This window comes from Hyperolius riggenbachi, chromosome 10, assembly GCF_040937935.1.
Source record: "Hyperolius riggenbachi isolate aHypRig1 chromosome 10, aHypRig1.pri, whole genome shotgun sequence".
Taxonomy (NCBI): domain Eukaryota; kingdom Metazoa; phylum Chordata; class Amphibia; order Anura; family Hyperoliidae; genus Hyperolius; species Hyperolius riggenbachi.
In genome coordinates this window covers 22277555-22299051 of record NC_090655.1, presented here as the reverse complement: position 1 = coordinate 22299051, position 21497 = coordinate 22277555, and the positions used below count along the sequence as shown (strand labels likewise).

The following is a 21497-nucleotide window of genomic DNA, read 5'->3' as shown; positions in this document are numbered from 1 at the left end:
GCCCATGCACAATGTGGGGCTGTTTTGTAATAAAACCCACCTGTCGCAGCGCGCTGCTCCGTCCATGCGCCTCATCCATGTGCGTACGTATTAGTATGCCGCTGGCGAGTTGGGCGCAGGGTAAACAAAATGACTGCTCTTCCTGCTGCTATTCAAATTACCAGCCGTTTAAAATACTATTCCCCCTCCGAGTGGTAGCAACTCAGAGGGAGGAGTCATTTGTAGTCCGGGCCAGGGCCGGCCTTAGGCTTCACAGCGCCCTGAGCGAAACCTGATTTTTGTGCCCCCCTTCATCCTATTCGCAAATGCGCCCACAGGCCCATATGCAATTCACCTTTCCTCCGGAGATATCTCCTAGGACAGGGGTTCCCAACCTTTTTGATGTCATGACACGTCACATGTATAATAGAAAAAAATACTATTAATAACCACGAATGGATGGAAAGAGTGCATTATCCTGAATACACTTAAAAATTAAGGCTAGAACCTTTCAGGAATATTAATTAAATAAGTGGGACAGTTAGATTCAGTATAGGTAGGTAGCCAGGTATAGGTGCCCCCAGTATAGGATCTCATGTGTAGGTTCCCTCAATATAGGTTACTAAGCTTAGGTGCCCCCAGTATAGGAAGTCAGTTGAAGGTCTCCATCCCCCCCATAGGTAGCCAGGCATAGGTGCCTCCAGTATAGGTAGCCAGGTGTTGGTGCCCTCAGTAAAGATAGCCAGCTATAGGTGCCCCCAGTATAGGAAATCAGGTGTAGGTGCCCTCAGTATAGGTAACCAGCTATAGGCGCCCCCTTGGAAGCCGGTGCCCTGAGCGACTGCTCCGGTCAAAGGCCGGCTATGAGTCCGGCGATTACCAGAACCCAGAATTACCCTTCTGCGCACTACAGCATTAGTGCTATAGCGGTACTTTGCACCAAAACCCTCTGTTTTGATCCTTGTTGCCTAACTCTTCTCCATGTGGCGCATATTATGCATAAATAACCTGCGCTTGATCATGGAGAAGAGGAAGGCAGCAGGGATGAAGACAGAGCAGCGTGCCGTGACAGGTGAGTTAATACAATGCAGCCACACATTGTGCAGAGTCCTGAGGACTCAAAAGCAGTCGGGCAGACCACCTGGGGGGGGGTGCGTGGGGTTCTGGCAGGGGTCGGGGAAATTGCACCCTTTGCCTGAAGCCTTTTTCTTCTACTCTCTTCTGGGTTGGGGAGACTTTGAAAGCCTTTGGACGCACTCTAGCTTCTGAAGACGAGTCGCTCCGTATTACTCTTGCGCGTGCGCAATACAGAGCCACCGGTCTTCGGAAATCCGAGGCTGACAAAGTCTCCTGCGGCGGGAGATTTAAACCATGGAGCCTACGGGGACCGAGGACACCGGGAGGGGAAAGCTCATTAGGACCCAGAGCATTTCCTCTCCTAAGTATCTGGTTTTTATTTTAAAACAGATTCACTTTAATGGTAGCCCCGATTATACCAATATCTGGAGTATGGCTCTCATCTGTGCTGATGATAGGGATTAAAGGGATACCTCAGGGGAGAGTTATATCGAGGCTGCCATGTTTATTTCCTTTTAAGCAATACCAGTTGCCTGGCTATCCTGCTGATCCTCTGCCTCTAATACTATTAGCCATAGCCCCTGAACAAGCATGCAGTAGATCAGGTGTTTCTGACATTAAAATGCATGCTTGTTTCTGGTGTTATTCAGATACTACTGCAGAGGAATAGACCAGCAGGGCTGCCAGGCAACTGGTATTGATTTAAAAGGACATAAATATGGCAGCCTCCGTATACCTCTTACTTCAGTTCCCCTTTAAAGGACACCTGAAGTAAGAGGGATATGGAGAATGCCATATTTATTTCTTTTTTCAACAATACCAGTTACCCGGCAGCCCTGCTGATCTTTCTGGTCAGTAGTGTCTGAATAACACACCCGAAACAAGCATGCAGCAATTGCAGTCAAACATCTGATCTGAATGCTTGTTTAGGGTCTGTGGTTAAAAATACCAAAGGCAAAGGATTAGCAGGCCAGCCAGGCAATGTGCATTGTTTAAAATGAAATAAATGTGGCAGCCCCTGTATTCCTCTCACTTCAGTTGTCCTAAAAGAAACAAAATGAAGAAAAGAAAGGAAAATTAATTCAGAAGAGATAGGAAAATGGAAAAAACAAGAAAAATGTAAAGGGGAAGAAAGAAGGGAAGAAGTCTTCTGATTCCCCACCCCCTCCACCAGATTCCGACCCCCAGTCTAGTCTCCTGACTCTCCAAGTCCCCTCCTACACCAGATTCTGACCCCGCCCCTCAGGGGCGTGTGTTATTTTAAGCACTTCTGTTTCCTAGGTGATGAAAATGCATTTTACAGATTATCCTTACCACACATTTCTCCCATATAACGGACATTCTCTCTTCCACTCCGGTGGTGCCTTCTGGAATTAGGGTGAAATCGTCCTTCCCTACGGCTTTCTGCGCTGTGGTGAAGGCGCAGTGTGCGCTGCCTGTTACCTGCAGGTCAGAGCTGTGGGGAAACGCGGCCATTACACGGAGACCCCAGAATCTGCATTCTATAAGGCTAACACATGAAAAATCACTGCCTTAACTACAATGGTCATACTCCAATTGTGGGTTGCAAAAAATACCTTCTGCCTGGCTATCGTGTTAAGTTACCGACGTCAGTAGTATACGAGTCGCGCTTACAAAAACTAAAAATTCAGCCAATGGTTCCTGGTCATCTGATCTGTACATTTATTCTCTGACAAGCATTCTAGAGGTGTCTAAGAATCAACATGACAGCCAGGCAAGGTAATTATAATTCATAATTCATGACGGCTGTTTGGTAGGGTGCGTACATTTGAAAACGCTGCATGCCAATTTGGGCGTAGCGTAACCTGGAAAAAAAATAATTTAAGGACGCATAATTGATATAGTAAAATATTGGTAATATTACCCGATATTTCACTATGACCTAACCCCTCCCTACTCTCACACAGAACCCTCTATACCAGGGGTCCCCAAACATTTTGGGTCGAGGGCCGGGTCAACATACTTCAGACTGCTGGGGGGGCCGGAGTATACATAAAATGATGTAGAAGTCTTTGCGGGCCAGACAGTGAAGCATACCCAGGTGACAACCTGCAGTGGACAGCAGTGTCACCTGATGTGTAATTTGATTGGAAACCAGTGAATTACTGCTTTCTGGCTTCCATGTGGATGGGTGGGGCCAGCACTGCTATTCTATATACGGACCATCAATATTTAAAGATGTAGCTGACCGCATCTATAAGTAATACATTTTGCGTGGGGGGCCGGTAAAAAAGCCTCAGGGGGCCACATTCGGCCCGCGGGCCTTAGTTTGAGGACCACTGCTCTATACTCACTAATAACAACCCCCCCCCGGTGGGCAAGTAACCCCCCCCCCTTTCATGGCGCCTAACATTAAACCCCTACGTCCCAACAAAAATAGGCGTCCACTATTTGGGTATTTAGGCCACCCGCTAGGCAAACCGGGGCTACTAAGCCACTATTGGTAATCGAAGATCACATAGTGGGTGCCCATTTTTGTCTCTGAAGGATGGTGATTATATGCTGCTACATTACTATCCTCTGCTTCATGCTGTGATTATTTTAATGGGACTGTTATATTAAACATGATTTTGTACAAGAAAAGTGGTTCATGTTGTTGGCGTGTCGGAGCAGACATTGGCTAAAGGGTTGCTGAGTCTGCAGAGCTGAGGTTTAAGGCAAAGTGACACCAGTATGGGTCAGTGGACAAGCCAAAATCCGGTAAGCAGGGGGGACATGGGGGGGAGCGTAACCTCTGACACCCTGGTGATTGGCACTACCTTGGCGGCTGTGGGCTGCATGTCTAGGGGCTACACGCTAACAGTGCTTGTAATGATGTGTACAGTCTGCACTATGTTTGTTTATGTTTACTATTCTTGCAGGTGTTATGTGATCTGAGAAGTAGATGGTGTATTTAAAGGCCGCTACACTGAGACACTGAGCGCCAGTGGATTCTGCGATTCCTTATTGGGCTGTTTGGGCGGTCTGGCACAGCACTCCACCATTGGATAGGTACTTTATCACGCCTTATTGGTAGGGTTGTTGTGTACGTATGTCTGTTATAATGCGAGGCAGCATCCTGTCTATATAAGCTCCTTGTACACGTCTTACATACAGAAATGTGTTGGGATCTGCACAGAGCTCCATACATACCAGGAGAGCAGTGAACACAGATATTCCGGCGTCGCAGGATCTGTGCTCAGAGGCGGTGATGTCACAAACGCTGCAGCCTTTGCCCAGTTCTTGCTCCAGTAGTGCGTGCCGTCCGTACCCAGTCCTGCTGCCAGCGCTTCGCCATAAACCACCGTACCTGCCAAGCAGAAAGCCGTCACTATATCACCCGCGCAGGAACCCCTGCACCCCCCCCCGCGCAGGAACCCCTGCACCACCCCGCGCAGGAACCCCTGCACCGCCCCCCCCCCACGCAGGAACCCCTGCACCCCCCCCGCGCAGGGACTCCTGCACCACCCGCACGGGAACTCCTGCACCACCCGCACAGGAACTCCATTACCCCCTCACACAGGAACTACTGCACCGCACAGGAACTCCTGTACCACGCGCACAGGAACTAATGCACCCACGGGAACTCCCGTCCCCCCCCCCCCCCCCCCCGCACAGGAACTAATGCACCGCACAGGAACTCCTGTACCACACACGCAGGAACTAATGCACCGCACACTACAAAATCTTAAAATTTAAAACACATGCAAATAAGAAGTACGTTTCTTCCAGAGTAAAATGAGTCATAAATTACTGTTTCTCCTATGTTGCTGTCACTTACAGTAGGTAGTAGAAATCTGACAGAAGCGACAGGTTTTGGGCTAGTCCATCTCTCTACAGGGGATTCTCAGCAAGGCCTTTATTCTTTATAAAGACATTCCCTGAAAATGATTAATACAAAGATGCTGGCCATCCTCCCTGCACACTATTTTGGCAGTTGGATGGAGCAACTGCCATTCACTAAGTTGAAAAATAAAGAAAACCCTGAGAATCCCCCATGACAAGATGGGCTAGTCCAATATCTGTCGCTTCTGTCAGATTTCTACTACTTACTGTAAGTGACAGCAACATAGGAGAAAAGTAATTTATGGCTCATTTAACTCTGGAAGAAATGTACTTCTTATTTGTATATGTTAACATGTATTTTAACTTTTAAGATTTTCGCGACAGTGGTCCTATAAGAACTGTTACCAAAGACACTTGCATGATTTTGTTTTTTTGTTGTGAGCCCCTTGTATGTCCTACCTTGTATGTTGACCCATTTATCTATTGTGCAGCGCTGCATAATATGTTGGTACTTTATAAATACAGTAATAATTTTTTACTGAACCCTCCTCCTTAAAGAGGAACTCCAGCCTAAACAAACATACTGTCATTAAGTTACATTAGTTATGTTAATTAAAATAGATAGGTAATATAATCTCTTACCCACCCTGTTTTAAAAGAACAAGCAAATGTTTGATTTCATGATGGTAGCCATCTTTTTGGTTGAAAGGAGGTGACAGGGAGCATGAGACACAGTTCCAACTGTCCTGTGCCCTGATTACCCCTCCCAGTTGCTAGACAACGTGAACAACAACATAGGAAATCCCAGCATGCCCGGACAGTTTTCTTTGATGGGTGGAGCTTAGCTAAAAATGTAGCTAAAAAGTATGCTTTGGTAAGAAAAACAAAGTTCTGATGCTGTGAAACTGTTAAAAAAACACCAAGCCTTTTCAGTTCTGAGTAGATTTTTAGTCCGGAGGTTCACTTTAAAGGGGAACTGAAGTAAGAGATATATGGAGGCTGCCATATTTATTTCCTTTTAAGCAATACCAGTTGCCTGGCAGCCCTGCTGGTCTATTTCTCTGCAGTAGTATCTGAATAACACCAGAAACAAGCATGCAGCTAGTCTTGTCAGATCTGACTTTAAAGTCTGAAACAGCTGATCTGCTGCATGCTTGTTCAGGGACTATGGCTAATAGTATTAGAGACAGGATCAGCAGGGCTGCCAGGCAACTGGTATTGCTTAAAAGGAAATAAACATGGCAGTCTCCATATACCTCTCTCTTCAGTTCCCCTTTAAAGGATACCCGAACTGACATTTGACAGGATGAGATAGACATGTGTATGTACAGTGCCAAGCACACAAATAAACTATGCTGTGTGTTTTTCTTTCTCTGCCTGAAAGAGTTAAATATCAGGTATGTTAGTGGCTGACTCAGTCCTGACTCAGACAGGAAGTGACTACAGTGTGACCCTCACTGATAAGATTTTCGCTTTTTATCTCTCTAGCTCTCAGAAGCCATTTTCTGCTAGGAAAGTGTTTTATTGTTAAAATTTCTTATCCGTGAGGGTCACACTGTAGTCACTTCCTGTCTGAGTCAGGACTGAGTCAGCCACTTACATACCTGATATTTAACTCTTTCAGGCAGAGAAAGAAAAACACACAGCATAGTTTATTTGTGTGCTTGGCACTGTACATACACATGTCTATCTCATCCTGTCAAATGTCAGTTCGGGTATCCTTTAAAGTGAACATGAAGTGAAAATAAACTGATGAGATAAACAATTATATGTATCCTCCTACTCCTAAAAATGACTTTTGTAAGTATCCCAGGATTTTCTTTTATATTTAAACATTTACAAAGTAGGCTGAATGCTTTACTGTCTCCAATCAGTGGCAGCCTATTAAGTGTCCCAGAATCAGAAAAAGGCCAATAGTTCATGTATATTATCTCTCTCTTTTCTGCCAGGAAAACTTTTATGGCTGTAATTTGGTTATCAGTGACGCTCACTTTATTCCCGACAAGCTACCGACAAGACAGCAGAAATTAACTCTTTCAGGTAGCACAATAAAGTAAGCAAAACAGCCAGGTTATTAAAATGTTGTATACGGTACATACACGTTTATCTCATGTCACATATCACCTCAGGTACACTCTAAAGAAACATTGAAGCAAAAAAAACAAAACAAAAAAAAACAAAAACATGTATGATATAATGAATTGGTTGTGTAATATGGATAATTACTAGAACATAAGTAGCAAGGAAAATATTCTAATATTTTTATTTTCAGTTATGTAGTATTTTTTATAACATTGCATCATTCTCTAATATTTGCAGTTTACACACTACTCAGCATTCTAAATGATTTTACAGAGCAGGTCAGTGAACTTTTGAACTGTCCTCTGGAGAGAAAAATAAAATACAGTGACTGACACTTGAGATAATAAGTTTCAGAAGACCGAGCTCTCTGCGACTTTGAAAGTCGTGGAGCTCAATGGCTCTTATGCATAGATAACAACTGGAGTTTCTTAACTCTCCCTGTACTGGAAACAATATTAGACTCATATCTGTGCTGCTAATGTTTTATTTCTTAGCTGTACTACACATACAAATCATCATTATTTTTTTTGCTTCAGTGTCTCTTTAAATCACTTTTTATATTTTAGTTGGCTTGCCGCAGAAGCTGGCCTAGGAAATTGGTGAGCTTATGAATGATGCAACTAAGTCACAGGTCAGGAGATTAAACACAGGCAGAGCTGTTATTATAATAAATGACAGAACTGGTTGCTCAACACAAACTGATATTTTCTGCTACAGCGAGCAAAGAAAATACACAATCCAATCTTTCAGTAAATGATTCACTCTGCTGGCCGTACCTTTCCTCTTTGCCTGGGCGATCAGGTCGGCGGCCCCTCGGCTCATGACCTTAGTGATGTAGAGGGGGCAGTTGGCTTGCTTGGCGATGGTTATGGCACGGTAGGCCGCCTCGGCTTCAACCTGCCGGAAAGAAAAAGAGTCACATGGAGTATGGCGTCCATCAGGAGGGCGCTGAGCGCAGAAGCGTGCGAGCGAGTCGCCTCATTACCTCCTCTGGACGGCTGAGGACGTGGCCTTCAGGTCCGGTGATGCCAAGTTCTAGCAGACGCTTTTGTTCCTGTACAACATAAATTATGAAACACAAATAAATGGCTCAAAGGGGGAAATAAGGTTCCAGCGTTGCGGTTACAGTGTTTATCCATCGTGATGCAGGAGAAGTAAAAAAAAATAAATTACTTTAGCAATGATGAACGGCTGCTAAGAAACAAAATCGTCATGGTTCAGCCTGCACAGTATGTAAAGAGGACCTGAACTCACAACTTCCTCTCTGCACTAAAAGATACGCAACAGCATAACCACCTTTAGGGCCACTTTCACACTGGCGCTGTGTGGTGCAGCTTTTCCCCTCAGCTTACCGATAGGGCAATGAAACTCTATGGGGCCTATCACACCGACGCGGTGCAGCGCGATAAGATGGAAGTGACGTTTTCTCTGCATCACTGACGCGAGGGCAAACCTACGTTACCGTGAGTCTCCTGCGGCGAAACGGAAGTCGTGTAAGTATATGGAGACCTGTTTTTTAAAAAGCCTGCTGCAACTTTTACGCGTCGCGAATGCGCAGAAGCGTATTTTAGCAATACGTTTCTGTGCACGTGATCGCTTCGGTCACAGGAAGTGGGTGTCACTTCCTGTTGGCCGGCTGCCAGACTGAGATTGCCACGTACAAACGCGCTAATCATTGAAGGCTGTTTTTTGGTGCTGGGGTGCGGCCCCCGGGCCCCACTGCACCGCTAACGCCAATCCGCAGTGTGAAACCGGCCGTAAAGAAAAATATTTCTTTGTTACAGCTGATACAAATCCTGCAATACATCTGCAGAGTGCTTACATCCTGCTTTCACGGAAGCAGACATATTGTTAACATCCTGTGTTTACCAATTCGCTGCTCTGCTGTGCAGCCAGCTGACTCATCTGAGAGATCAAATTACAACTTGTGCTCATCACAGATGAGAGGGAATTAGACAGGCTAAACTCTCTAAATACATACAGAGTGCATTGCTATAGGTTTTCCTTCTGTCCTCTGCAAGAGTTCAGCTTCACTTTAAAAAAGGAACAGTAATGCATTTAGCAGAAGGAATAAAACTTTTTTTGGTACTTATGTATTATACCGTCTGAAGAGTTTGGTATTTCTTGTTTAAGTTTTATTTGCTCCACTACCAAGATTTAACCCTTTTTGAAAAGCTGAAAGTCCTGGCTTTCTATTACACCAGGTCCCGTGTGAGCGTCATGCTCCATTGCCAAGTTAAAGGGTTTTGAAGGAGGGGTATCCCCTGCATCTTGGCTGCACAAAGCGTGATTGGATTGCAGAAGTACCGGACAAAACCGACATTGATGATCAGCAGCGCCCCCGGGAGGTCGTCTTCTGTCGCAGGGGTCTCATTACATAAGATGAAGGAGCAGACAAGCTATACACCCTCCTGACCTCTCTCTGTGTGTTACTGGCCGGGGCTGAAGACTCTATTAAAGAGACTCTGTAACGTCAAAAAGATCCCCTGGGGGGTACTCACCTTGGGTGGGGGAAGCCTCCGGATCCTAATGAGGCTTCCCACGCCGTCCTCTGTCCCACGGGGGTCTCGCTGCAGCCCTCCGAACAGCCGGCGACAGACCCGACTGTCAGATCAATATTTACCTTTGCTGGCTCCAGCGGGGGAGCTGTGACTGCTCTCGGCTCCGAACTACACGGAAATACCCGATCTCAGTCGGGTCCGCTCTACTGCGCAGGCGCCGGAAACTTGCGCCTGCGCAGTAGAGCAGACCCGACGGCGATCGGGTATTTCCGTGTAGTTCGGAGCCGACAGCCGTCAGAGCGCCTGCGCAGGAGCCAGGAAGGTAAATATTGACGTCATCTTTCTCGGAGGGCTGCAGAGAGACCCCTGAGGGACGGAGGAAGGCGTGGGAAGCCTCATTAGGATCCGGAGGCTTCCCCCACCCGAGGTGAGTACCCCCCAGGGGATCTTTTGACGTTACAGATCCTCTTTAAGATGAAGGAGCAGCTCAGCTATACACCCTCTTTACCTCAAGATGCAGGTACACCCCTCCTTCAAAACCCTTTAACTTGGCAATGGAGCATGACACTGACACAGGACCTGGTGTAATGGAAAGCCAGGACTTTCAGCTTTTCAAAACGAGTTAAATCTAGGTAGTGGAGCAAACAGAACCTAAACAATGAACTTCCAAACGCTTCAGATGGTATAATATGTAAGTACCCTTTTTTTAACCAGGGCTGTGGAATCGGTACAAAAATCCACCGACTCAGACTCCTCAGTTTAGGATTCTATCGACTCCCGACTCCTCAACTTCGACGCCTCTAATTCGCGAATTACAATCTTGTTGATTGAAAGTATGTAACATGAAATTCAGAATTATTTATTTTGCCAAGTATAACGGGGGTTGAACCCGGAATTATTTTTGCCGCATACAGGGTCGGTGATGGTACAGCAAAATACACAAACCGTAATATAAATGACATGGTAAGGGTATACATGATACATAATGCACAACTTAGTAGAGGGTCCCGAGGGGTCATCCAAGTGCTATGTGAGCGGAGCTGCCGCAATCCCTGCAGCGCTCGACGGCTCTGCAGCTATTCGGATGCCGCAAGGAACGGCCTTGGAGAGAAAAAGAAAACAAAAAGGTAGAGCAGAGAGAAGAGAAAGAGTCCCTGGGCATAGCCATGGCTTGCTAGTGGCCTGGTTAATGTCCCCGTGGCCGTCAGTGCGGCCCAATCGGTGCACTCGGACAGTTTGGAGACCTGATGTGCAACAATGGGGCTGCAGGCAAAGGAGGCCCGGCATGGTGGTGGAGCGGAGGACTTCTGGTACCTGTGGTGGAGAGGCTCTGGCAGAGGTGGAGGAGAGCACAGGTCAGCGGCACCAGTACTTCGAGTCCCAACGATGGGGCTGTGGGCGCAGGAGACCCAGCATGGTGGTGCAGTGCAGAACTTCTGGCCCTATGTTGAGCCTATGGAGGCTCTGGCAGTGGTGGAGGTGAGACACCGATGGAAAGGCTCTGGTAGTGGTGGAGGTGAGACACCGGTGGAAAGGCTCTGGCAGTGGTGGAGGTGAGACACCGGTGGAAAGGCTCTGGCAGTGGTGGAGGTGAGACACCGGTGGAAAGGCTCTGGCAGTGGTGGAGGTGAGACACCGGTGGAAAGGCTCTGGCAGTGGTGGAGGTGAGACACCGGTGGAAAGGCTCTGGCAGTGGTGGAGGTGAGACACCGGTGGAAAGGCTCTGGCAGTGGTGGAGGTGAGACACCGGTGGAAAGGCTCTGGCAGTGGTGGAGGTGAGACACCGGTGGAAAGGCTCTGGCAGTGGTGGAGGTGAGACACCGGTGGAAAGGCTCTGGCAGTGGTGGAGGTGAGACACCGGTGGAAAGGCTCTGGCAGTGGTGGAGGTGAGACACCGGTGGAAAGGCTCTGGCAGTGGTGGAGGTGAGAAACCGGTGGAAAGGCTCTGGCAGTGGTGGAGGTGAGACACCGGTGAAAAGGCTCTGGCAGTGGTGGAGGTGAGACACCGGTGGAAAGGCTCTGGCAGTGGTGGAGGTGAGACACCGGTGGAAAGGCTCTGGCAGTGGTGGAGGAGAGCACGGTTCCTGGAGGCCCTGCTGGGCTGCTTAAAGACTGGGACCAGGGCTGTGTGGGGATCAGCTGATCTGATTCTGGTCTCGGCAGCGGTGGTGGAAAGCGGTTTGTGTGCGGGTCCCAGACTGTAGTCTCCGGAGCGGCTGCATGGATGCCGGGCAGGACCAACATAGCGGCAGTAGATTGGAGCAGCGGCTAAGGGCCGGCGTGGTTGCTGCAGGGGCCGGGGACACCTTCCCGCGTGGTGAGATGTGCTGGTGCGTCGGGGAGCCGGAGCTGTGCAGATGTCTCCAGGTTGTGCGGTGGCTCAGGCAGCGGCAGTGAGGAGACCCGGACAGTGACGGAGTGGCAGCGGTGGAGAGCTACGGAGCGGCTGGGGCCAGCACCACGTGGGCTATCAAGCTGAGCCAACCACGTGGTGAGCCGGGCCTTAGCACGTGTGGCCTGTCGCCGGAGTCCGGGGAGCCAGAGAGTCTCCCTTCCGCCTGGTGGTGTGGCGGAGCTGGAGGGAGACCATCGGAGCAGTCACGGGGGGGGGGGGGGGGGGGCGGCTTAGTTGGTAGGTGCATCGGTGCAGAATGTTTATTTAGAGCCCTTTTCCACTGGAAGTAATCAGGTCAGAATTGGAAAACGCATGTGGTGTGCAAATTCCAGCCACAGTCATTAGAAAACAGAAATCACAAAGGACCATTTCTATTGCTGCGTTTCAATTCTCACGGAGACGCAAAAGCATCCTGCCGCGATTCCGTTCCCCACTGCACTGAATGTTAAAGATTACAAACGTGTGATCAGATGGTAATAATGGACAAAAAAATCCCATCGCAGAAATATGGAGACCACCACCATGCGGTTTACAGAGAAAACACTGTTTCATGTTTTTATTAGTTGAGTTACACCCGCCTCTCCGGAAACTAAGCCTTAGAGTATAATGGGAACCTCCACAAGAGACACAGAGAGACTGTAAAGCTACATATACAACCTGGATCAAAGCAAACCTGAAGTGACAATAGATTTGAGATAATTGTACAGTATGTGTACTACAGCTAAGAAATAGAACATTAGTAGCAAAGAAAAGTCTCATTTTTTTTCTAGTACAGGAAGACAAGACAAGACAAATAACATTTATATCGCACTTTTCTCCTGGTGGACTCAAAGCGCCAGAGCAGCAGCCACTAGAACGCGCTCTATAGGCAGTAGCAGTGTTAGAGAGACTTGCCCAAGGTCTCCTACTAAATAGGTGCTGGCTTACTGAACAGGCAAAGCCGAGATTCGAACCCAGGTCGCCTGTGTCAGAGGCAGAGCCCTTAACCATTACACCAGGAAGAGTAAAAAAACAACAACAAAAAACAGTTAGCTCTGCAAAAGAGCTTATCTGAGCTCTTCAACCCACTGGGTCCAATACAGTCCTGATTTCTGGAGCACTTAACCTCTTGAGGACTGCTGTGTTAAACCCCCCTAAAGACCAGGCACATTTTCATTAAATTGGCCACTGCAGCTTTAAGGCCAGCTGCAGGACCGCAAAACACAGCACACAAGTGATTCCTCCCCCCTTTTCTCCCCACCAATAGAGTTCTCTGTTGGTGGGGTCTAATTGCCCCCCCCCCCCCCATGGTTGATTTGTGTTTGTTTTTTTAAAATAAAAACTTTTTTTTCTTCCCTGTTGTATACCCCCTCCGTCCCCCTGCCGGCCAATCCCTGTGATCAGCTGTCATAGGCTTCAGCCTATGACAGCCGATCACCTCCGTGGCTCAGGAGGGGACAGCCGTGTCACACAGCTGTCCCCAGTACAGCGCTGCTGGTGATCGCAGCGCTGTACGAGTAATTAGATGGCGATTACGCCGTCTAACAGTCTCCCGAGCGGCTATTGACTGAAGAGGGGGCGGAGCTCCGCCCTCCGAGAATGAGATGTGCGCGCGATATCATTTAAAACAGAGCCCCAGAACTTTACGCCAATTGGTGTTAGGCGGTCCTGGGGCTGCCGCCGCGGCCACGCCCATCGGCGTGACGTGGTCGGCAAAAGGTTAAACAGCCAAGAAGCAGTGAGAGACAGCTTGCGATAAGGTTTTAAAGTTCAAAGGGTCATTATTTCTGCTGTGTTTTAAAACCACACTCTGTCTTTTAAGTTATAAAACTGTAACTGTGACAGAATGATGCAATGTTATATATAAAAAAAAAGCAAAAAAAAAAAAGCTACATAACAGAAAATAAAACGGAGACATTTTTCTTTGCTACTAATGTTCTATTCCTTATCTGTATTACATATACAATTCATTATATCACATATGTTTTTCTTTTGTTTCAGGCTTGCTTTAAGCCAGGGAGAGTGATGAAGACTGCAATAGGCAATAACCTACTAAGTGTCTAATGTGTGTACAGCAAACCCCCCACCCCCAACATCGCCAGAAAATCCGGTATGCCGTGACAACCGTTTTTCCTCCCTGAGTGACCCATCCAGGCGCATTGCATGATCGCATGCTCGGAAGGTACAAAAAAAAAAAATCGTAATCGCATGTGTTTGTGTTTTGAGACTCAGTGGAAAAGTGCCCTTAGGGCTCGATCACACTAGAGGCGTCTAATTTTTTGTTAAGCGCAGGTGATTTTCAAAATTGCCCTGAAAGCGCTTGTACAATGATTCCCTATGAGAGAGTTCACATCTGAGCGGTTAGTTTCTGGTCCGCTCAGGAAAGCGGCGCCTGGACCATTTTTGAGGCGATTTTGCCTCAATGGAAGGTATAGGAAAAATGCAAAATGCTCACTTTGTGCAGTGATTGCATTCACATTTTTAAGAATAAATACATTATATTTATTCTTTTCCAGGTCAAAGAGTTCACTTCCTGACTTGCGGCACGGAGTGGATTAAAAAACCGCTCGGGAAAGCACCCACCCAAGCACTGGGAATCGAAGAAAAAAAACAAAACAAAACAAACGCAAACGCGAACAGAATGCAATGTGAACGAGCCCTTACTGAGAGTTCTGAAGCCAGTGAAAATAATACCTGGTCTCCCATGATGCTCTGGGAGGAGAATTCCACATATCTAAACACTGGGAGTGCGGTACCAATATACATCAATATATAAATATAGGAAGTGTTTCTAATGCTGAAACCAGGAAAAGTTGTTATTCTGAATAATTCACTGCATTCTACTATATGTCACTACAGGGCCCCTTTAAAGAGCACCGGAGGTGAAAATAAACAATTGTATCTATCTTCCTTCTCTTAAAAACAACTTTTTAAAATATTCCACATTTTTATTTCACATTTAAAGCTACTTTATACGTTTCTACTGTTTTATTGTTTTTCCTCAATGACACATTCATTAAAGTATGCTAGAGCTAAAATCTTTGCACTATTGATATTTTTTTTTTATCTCTTTGCTGCTCTCAGAAGCCAATTTTAGCTAAGAAAAAGTGTTTTGTAGTTGTAATTTCTTATCAGTGGGGGTCACACTGTAGTCTGACCCAGTCCTGACTCAGACAGGAACTGCCACTTACATACCTGATGTTTAACTCTTTCAGGCAGAGCAAGAAAAAAAAAAAAAGGAACACAGCATAGTTATTTGTGTGCTAGGCACCAGGGGCGCCGCGAGGCATAAAGCGAACCAAGCGGTCGCTTGGGGCCTCACAATCTTAGGGGCCTCGGCGGCTCCGTGACGTCGGCGTGACGTCACTTTTTCCCCGCAGCCCCGCCGGGCTGGCAGAGCAGAGCAGGGCTACAGGAAGATGGCCGCCGCCGAAGCCCTGCTCTGGAGACTATGTCTCCAGTACAGGGCTTCGGGTGGCCATCTTCCCGACCCGTAGCCCTGCATGAATCAGCGCGGGAGATTGGAGGAGGAAGCCAGGAAGGGAGCTCCGTGGGAACTGCGCGCCTGAGAAGCCGGCCGGGAGAGGAGACCAGGGAGAGAAGACTTCTGCCAGTGCCAGCCTGCCAGGTGAGTAAATTCTTTTCTTTTTGCAGCCGCAGCCCTAATTGCGAATTTGCGATTGATTTCTGCTGAACTGTGCCCTAATTGCATTTGATATCTGCTGAAAATGTGGCCCTAATTGCGATTGATTTCTGCTGAACTGTGCCCTAAATGCGTTTGATATCTGCTGAAAATGTGGCCCTAATTGCGATTGATTTCTGCTGAACTGTGCCCTAAATGCGTTTGATATCTGCTGAAAATGTGGCCCTAATTGCGATTGATTTCTGCTGAACTGTGCCCTAAATGCGTTTGATATCTGCTGAAAATGTGGCCCTAATTGCGATTGATTTCTGCTGAACTGTGCCCTAAATGCGTTTGATATCTGCTGAAAATGTGGCCCTAATTGCGATTGATTTCTGCTGAACTGTGCCCTAAATGCGTTTGATATCTGCTGAAAATGTGGCCCTAATTGCGATTGATTTCTGCTGAACTGTGCCCTAAATGCGTTTGATATCTGCTGAAAATGTGGCCCTAATTGCGATTGATTTCTGCTGAACTGTGCCCTAAATGCGTTTGATATCTGCTGAAAATGTGGCCCTAATTGCGATTGATTTCTGCTGAACTGTGCCCTAAATGCGTTTGATATCTGCTGAAAATGTGGCCCTAATTGCGATTGATTTCTGCTGAACTGTGCCCTAAATGCGTTTGATATCTGCTGAAAATGTGGCCCTAATTGCGATTGATTTCTGCTGAACTGTGCCCTAAATGCGTTTGATATCTGCTGAAAATGTGGCCCTAATTGCGATTGATTTCTGCTGAACTGTGCCCTAAATGCGTTTGATATCTGCTGAAAATGTGGCCCTAATTGCGATTGATTTCTGCTGAACTGTGCCCTAAATGCGTTTGATATCTGCTGAAAATGTGGCCCTAATTGCGATTGATTTCTGCTGAACTGTGCCCTAAATGCGTTTGATATCTGCTGAAAATGTGGCCCTAATTGCGATTGATTTCTGCTGAACTGTGCCCTAAATGCGTTTGATATCTGCTGAAAATGTGGCCCTAATTGCGATTGATTTCTGCTGAACTGTGCCCTAAATGCGTTTGATATCTGCTGAAAATGTGGCCCTAATTGCGATTGATTTCTGCTGAACTGTACCCTAAATGCGTTTGATATCTGCTGAAAATGTGGCCCTAATTGCGTTTGATTTCTGCTGAAAATGTGCCCTAATTGCGTTTGATTTCGGCTGAAAATGTGCCCTAATTGCGTTTGATTTCTGCTGAAATGTGGCCCAAATTGCGTTTTTATTTTCTGGTGTCTGGGGTAACTGTTGCTGCATTTATTATTTAATGGTCATAGTTGGCTATATTTGCTGTGCTACGGTTAAGCTTCGCCCATACAATGTCATGGCCGCGCCAATCTTTCGGCGCGCTACGCGCGCCTCAATCACCCCAACATCCATTTTTTCCCCGCAAACAGCCCCGCCCCAATCCGCCCTCCTGCTCCACCCACATGTCATGGCCACGCCCACTTATGCGGGATAGCCACACCCATTTTTCGCCGCGGCGCGCGAAGCGCGCCGCAGGATAGGGCCTCTTGCTACAGTCCGCTTGGGGCCACAAAAACCTTAGCTGCACCCCTGCTAGGCACTGTACATACACATGTCTATCTCATTATGTCACATGTCACTTCGGGTATCCTTTAAATATTGGGATGATATAAGAAGACAGATATGGGGAATGACATTACCTCCTGGATGATGTCGCCATTCTCGGCATGAACCTGCGCTATGGCACCCAACTCCCGAATGATGCTGAAGATTTCAAACATCTGCACAAAGAACAGGGACACATTAACAGGTTATAGATTTCCGTATTATGCTTTTCTATAGCGCTGAGGTTTCTGAAGCACCTTACAGTGGAAGGTGCCAAGAGCTGAACCTCTGCGCTGCTATAGCACTAGTCAGAGCCGGGTCAAGCTCCTCCGGCACCCATGGCTGACACACCAAAGTGCGCCCCTCCATCCCTCCCACCCCCCCAGCCGTCACACACTGATTGCTATTAGATTAAACATTTTAGGACCACAGGCTTGCACCCCCGTAGTGAACAGGCCATTTTTCAGAACACAGGGCTGTGCAGCTTTGTCAGCGTGCTGCAGAGCCCTACAAGAGCACACACGTGATTCTTACTTCCTTTTCTTGTCCTTACCAGGACATTCTTCTGGAGGTGTCTGATCGCTCATGTGATCCTTTGGTTTTGATTTTTTTCAGGCTTTCAGTGCCTGATTTTCCCTCCCTCCCCCCTCCCTCTCTTTCCCACCCTCCTGCCCTGTCCTAAATTGATTAGGACAGCTATCCATCCTCTTCTCCGCCTCTCATAGGCATCAGCGCAGACATCAGCCTATGAGAGGGCTTCGATCCCCTGCTGCTCTGAGGTACAGCCGAGCGTCCTCGTACATCGCTGCACTAGATAGCAACGTTGTACGAATGTAAACAAAGGGGATTTCGTTCCCCTTTAGTTTACTAATGGCCTGCAAGCCGCGATCGCAGCTAGCAGACTGATCACGGAGCTGAGCTCCCTGAATCGACAGTGAACGATCGCGCATGCGCGTGTGTTCCTTGCTAAACTACAGATCCAGGACTTGACGTCAATCTGCGTTAGGCAGTCCTGGGGCTGCCGCCGCATTCACGGCTGTCGGCATGACGTGGTCGTTAGGTAGTTAAGAGACGCTCCAGGGCCCCCAATCCAACCAACACCTTAATCTCTAGTTATCTGGCTTGCAGTCACTGCCATGTATCCCCTTTTCGTATCTCTCTCTGCTTCAAACACAATAGAGGAATGATTGCTGAGTGAGTTGTGCGCCCCCTTGTGCACTGCACCCTGAGGCTGGAGCCTCTCTCGCCTCTGCCTCCGCCCCCTCCTACACTGCGCCCTGAGGCTGGAGCCTCTCTCACCTCTGCCTCCGCCCTGTGCCCCCTCCTACACTGCGCCCTGAGGCTGGAGCCTCTCTCACCTCTGCCCTGGCTCTGTGCCCCCTCCTACACTGCGCCCTGAGGCTGGAGCCTCTCTTGCCTCTGCCTCGGCCCAGCCCTGGCACTAGTGTAATGTTTTGCAAGCCTGTCTTTGTGACCCCCCTCCCAACAGTGCATGTTTTGCAGGAGACCTCACCTTTGCACAGGTGGTGTAATAAGTGTCTCAACGTCATGCAATCCACCTAGCCTGAGACACTAATTACCCCAGCTGTGCATAGGGGAGGTCGCCAGCAAAACATGTACCATTAGGAAATCACAAGTTTGAAAAACACTTTGTGACTGCTATGCTACATAGCTCTAGCCACAGACCCTGAGCAAGCATGCAGATCAGGTGTTTCTGACATTATTGTCAGATCTGACAAGATTAGCTGCATGCTTGTTTCTGGTGTGATTCAGACACTGCTGCAGCCAGATAAAACAGCAGGGCAGCCAGTCAACTGGTATTGTTTATAAGGAGATAAATATGGCAGCCTCCATATCCCTCTCAGTTCTGGTTCCCTTTAACATTACAGCCAATCAGCACCCTGAAGAGAGAGAAGCAGTATACAACACATGGATAGAGCTTAGCCCTAACATTGTGCAAACAAGCGTGGTAAGTTGGCCACTAACGATCCAATTTATAGCAAAAAATTCTTATCGGAAGTGAAATATCGTAATACGTCGTTCACTACACCATCAACAAACCAATCTTTGCTTCCTATCTATCACAACCAACAGAAAAATCCAAATTTTGAGTCAATGAAAATCCAATTGGACAACTGTTTTAATAATCGTACATAATCTATTGTGCTCATCAACTGAGATTATTTAAAACCAATCCGATCAGAATCATGTGATCGCTCGAACGATTTTTCGCTAGAAATGAAACAGTTAAGAGGCCCATACACTCAGCCGATTTTCTGGCTGACCGATCGATCCCGATCGATCGATCGTTTGCAAATCGGTTGGCCAATCGACCGATCGATGGCCGATTTCGATCGATTTCGATGGATTTCCATCGAGCTGGCAGGATGGAAAATTTAGGTCGATCTGATGAGATTGCTTATCAGTTTGCATTGGCCTTAATGGAAATCTGATGGCAAAAAAATGCCATCAGATCGAATTCCAATAGATTTCAAACTGAAATCTATTGGAATTCTATCCTGGTAAAAAAAATGTTCTAAAAACGCATCAGATAGATCATCAGATGCATTTCTTATCTATCTGCTGCCAATCTGACGAGTGTATGGGCACCTTTAGTGGCCACCTTTATATACATCTAGCTCTGTTATCTTCATTCGCTTATACTAGCCCAGTGAGGGGTCTGTGCTGGCCCTGAAGTGGTTAAACAACTATGTCAGCCACATAAGAGGTTTTCTTCCACGTTACCTGGGCATCTGAGCACTGATATTTGTCCTTGTAGGCCATAAATACCAGAAAAGAATTCACACCTGGGGGAAAAAAAAAAAAGACAAACCATTTAAAGGAACGCGATAACAATTTTTCTTTTTCAGCCATACAATCAAAAGAGATCAGTTTACAGTAAAGGCCATTATTTATGTAGTTTATTAGAAAATAACTACAATTAAGGGATGTTCGAGGACTTAAGCAGCCCATACACTCAGCCGATTTTCTGGCCGACCGATCGATCGCGATCGATCGATCGATCGATCGATCGCAAATCGGTTGGCCAATCGACCGATCGACGGCCGATTTCGATCGATTTCGATGGATTTCCATCGAACTAGCAGGGTGGAAAATTTAGGTCGATCTGATGAGATTGCTTATCAGTTTGCATTGGCCTTAATGGAAATCTGATGGCAAAAAAATGCCATCAGATCGAATTTCAACAGATTTCAAACTGAAATCTATTGGAATTCTATCCTGGTAAAAAATGTTCTAAAAACGCATCAGATAGATCGTCAGATGCATTTCTTATCTGTCTGCTGCCAATCTGACGAGTGTATGGGCACCTTTAAAGGAACACTTAAGCCACGGAAAAAAAAAAAAAAAAAGTTTTACTTTCCTGTGGCTTCTACCAGCCCCTTGCAGCCGTCCCGCGCCCTTGCAGTCACTCGGCGAAGCCTCCGGCCCCCCGCCGCCAGCTAGTTTCATTTTCGCCGACAGGCCTGACCACACTATTTTTCTTTGCGTTCCCGTCCGGAATAGCGCCCTGCGCCTGTGCAGGACGCTATTGAGGACGACAACATGAAGGATATGCGTGGCCAGGCCTGCGCAGGTGCAGAAAGCCCGCCGACTCCCTGTCAGCGAAAACAAAATTAGCTGGCGGGGGGGGAGGGAAAACGGAGGCTTCGTGAGTGACTGAGGGCACGGGATGGCTGCAGGGGGCTGGGAGAAGCCCCAAGAAAGTAAAACTGACTTTTATTCCTGGCTTAAGTGTCCCTTTAAAACATAAAAAGAGCTGCTTAACCTGCACAGTACAGTCCGGATGATGTCAGAGGGACAGCGAGATGCTGTCAGCGGGACCGCAAGAGCCGCTCGTGCAGGTGCAGTAGATGCCGACCTTGCAAGGTTGGCATCTGCACCGGAGGGGACCCCGGAAGCATAGCTGTGGCGAGGGCACAGGACGGCTGCCAGGGGCTGGAGGAAGCTCCGGGTAGTTTTTGTTTTTTTTCCTTGGACATTCCCTTTAAAGTGTACCTAAAGTGAAAAAAATATGCCCATTTACTTACCTGGGACTTCTTCTAGCCCCCTAATTTCCCCTGCTTCCTCGCCATCCTCACACTCCGCCATACCTCCCCCACCTTAGCCCGGCTGACTGACAAGTCGACACGGCCACTGCGCATGTGTGGTGCTGGCCGCGCGCGTCCTCCATCATGCCCCCGTGTCCGGGAGCGTTCTGCGCATGCAAGGTAGAATTTTTTTTTCTTACTGCAAAAGCACAGAGAGTTCCCAGCCACGAGGACGTGATAGAGGATGCACGCCACATGGGAGGGGGACACCAGAGCAATGGCTGAGTGCAAAATGACAGCGAGGCTACAGGAATACTTCAGGGGGCTGGAAAAAGCCTTAAGTAAATGGGCATTTTCTTCCACTTTAAGCTTCCTTTAAGGCTGCACCAGCAATAT

At 47.5% G+C, this 21497-nt stretch overlaps 1 protein-coding gene across 1 annotated transcript in view; it reads right to left on the bottom strand.

Moving 5' to 3' along the window:
* DPYSL4 (dihydropyrimidinase like 4) overlaps positions 1-21497 on the bottom strand; it is a 62616-nt gene that overhangs the window by 20010 nt on the left and 21109 nt on the right. Inside the window, exons 3-8 of the mRNA XM_068258877.1 lie at positions 19798-19859; positions 17148-17228; positions 7910-7978; positions 7701-7821; positions 4210-4366; positions 2371-2512 (exon numbers count right to left, since the gene is read on the bottom strand). Coding sequence (XP_068114978.1) covers positions 2371-2512; positions 4210-4366; positions 7701-7821; positions 7910-7978; positions 17148-17228; positions 19798-19859 — 632 coding nt within the window. The remainder of the gene's footprint in view (positions 1-2370; positions 2513-4209; positions 4367-7700; positions 7822-7909; positions 7979-17147; positions 17229-19797; positions 19860-21497) is intronic.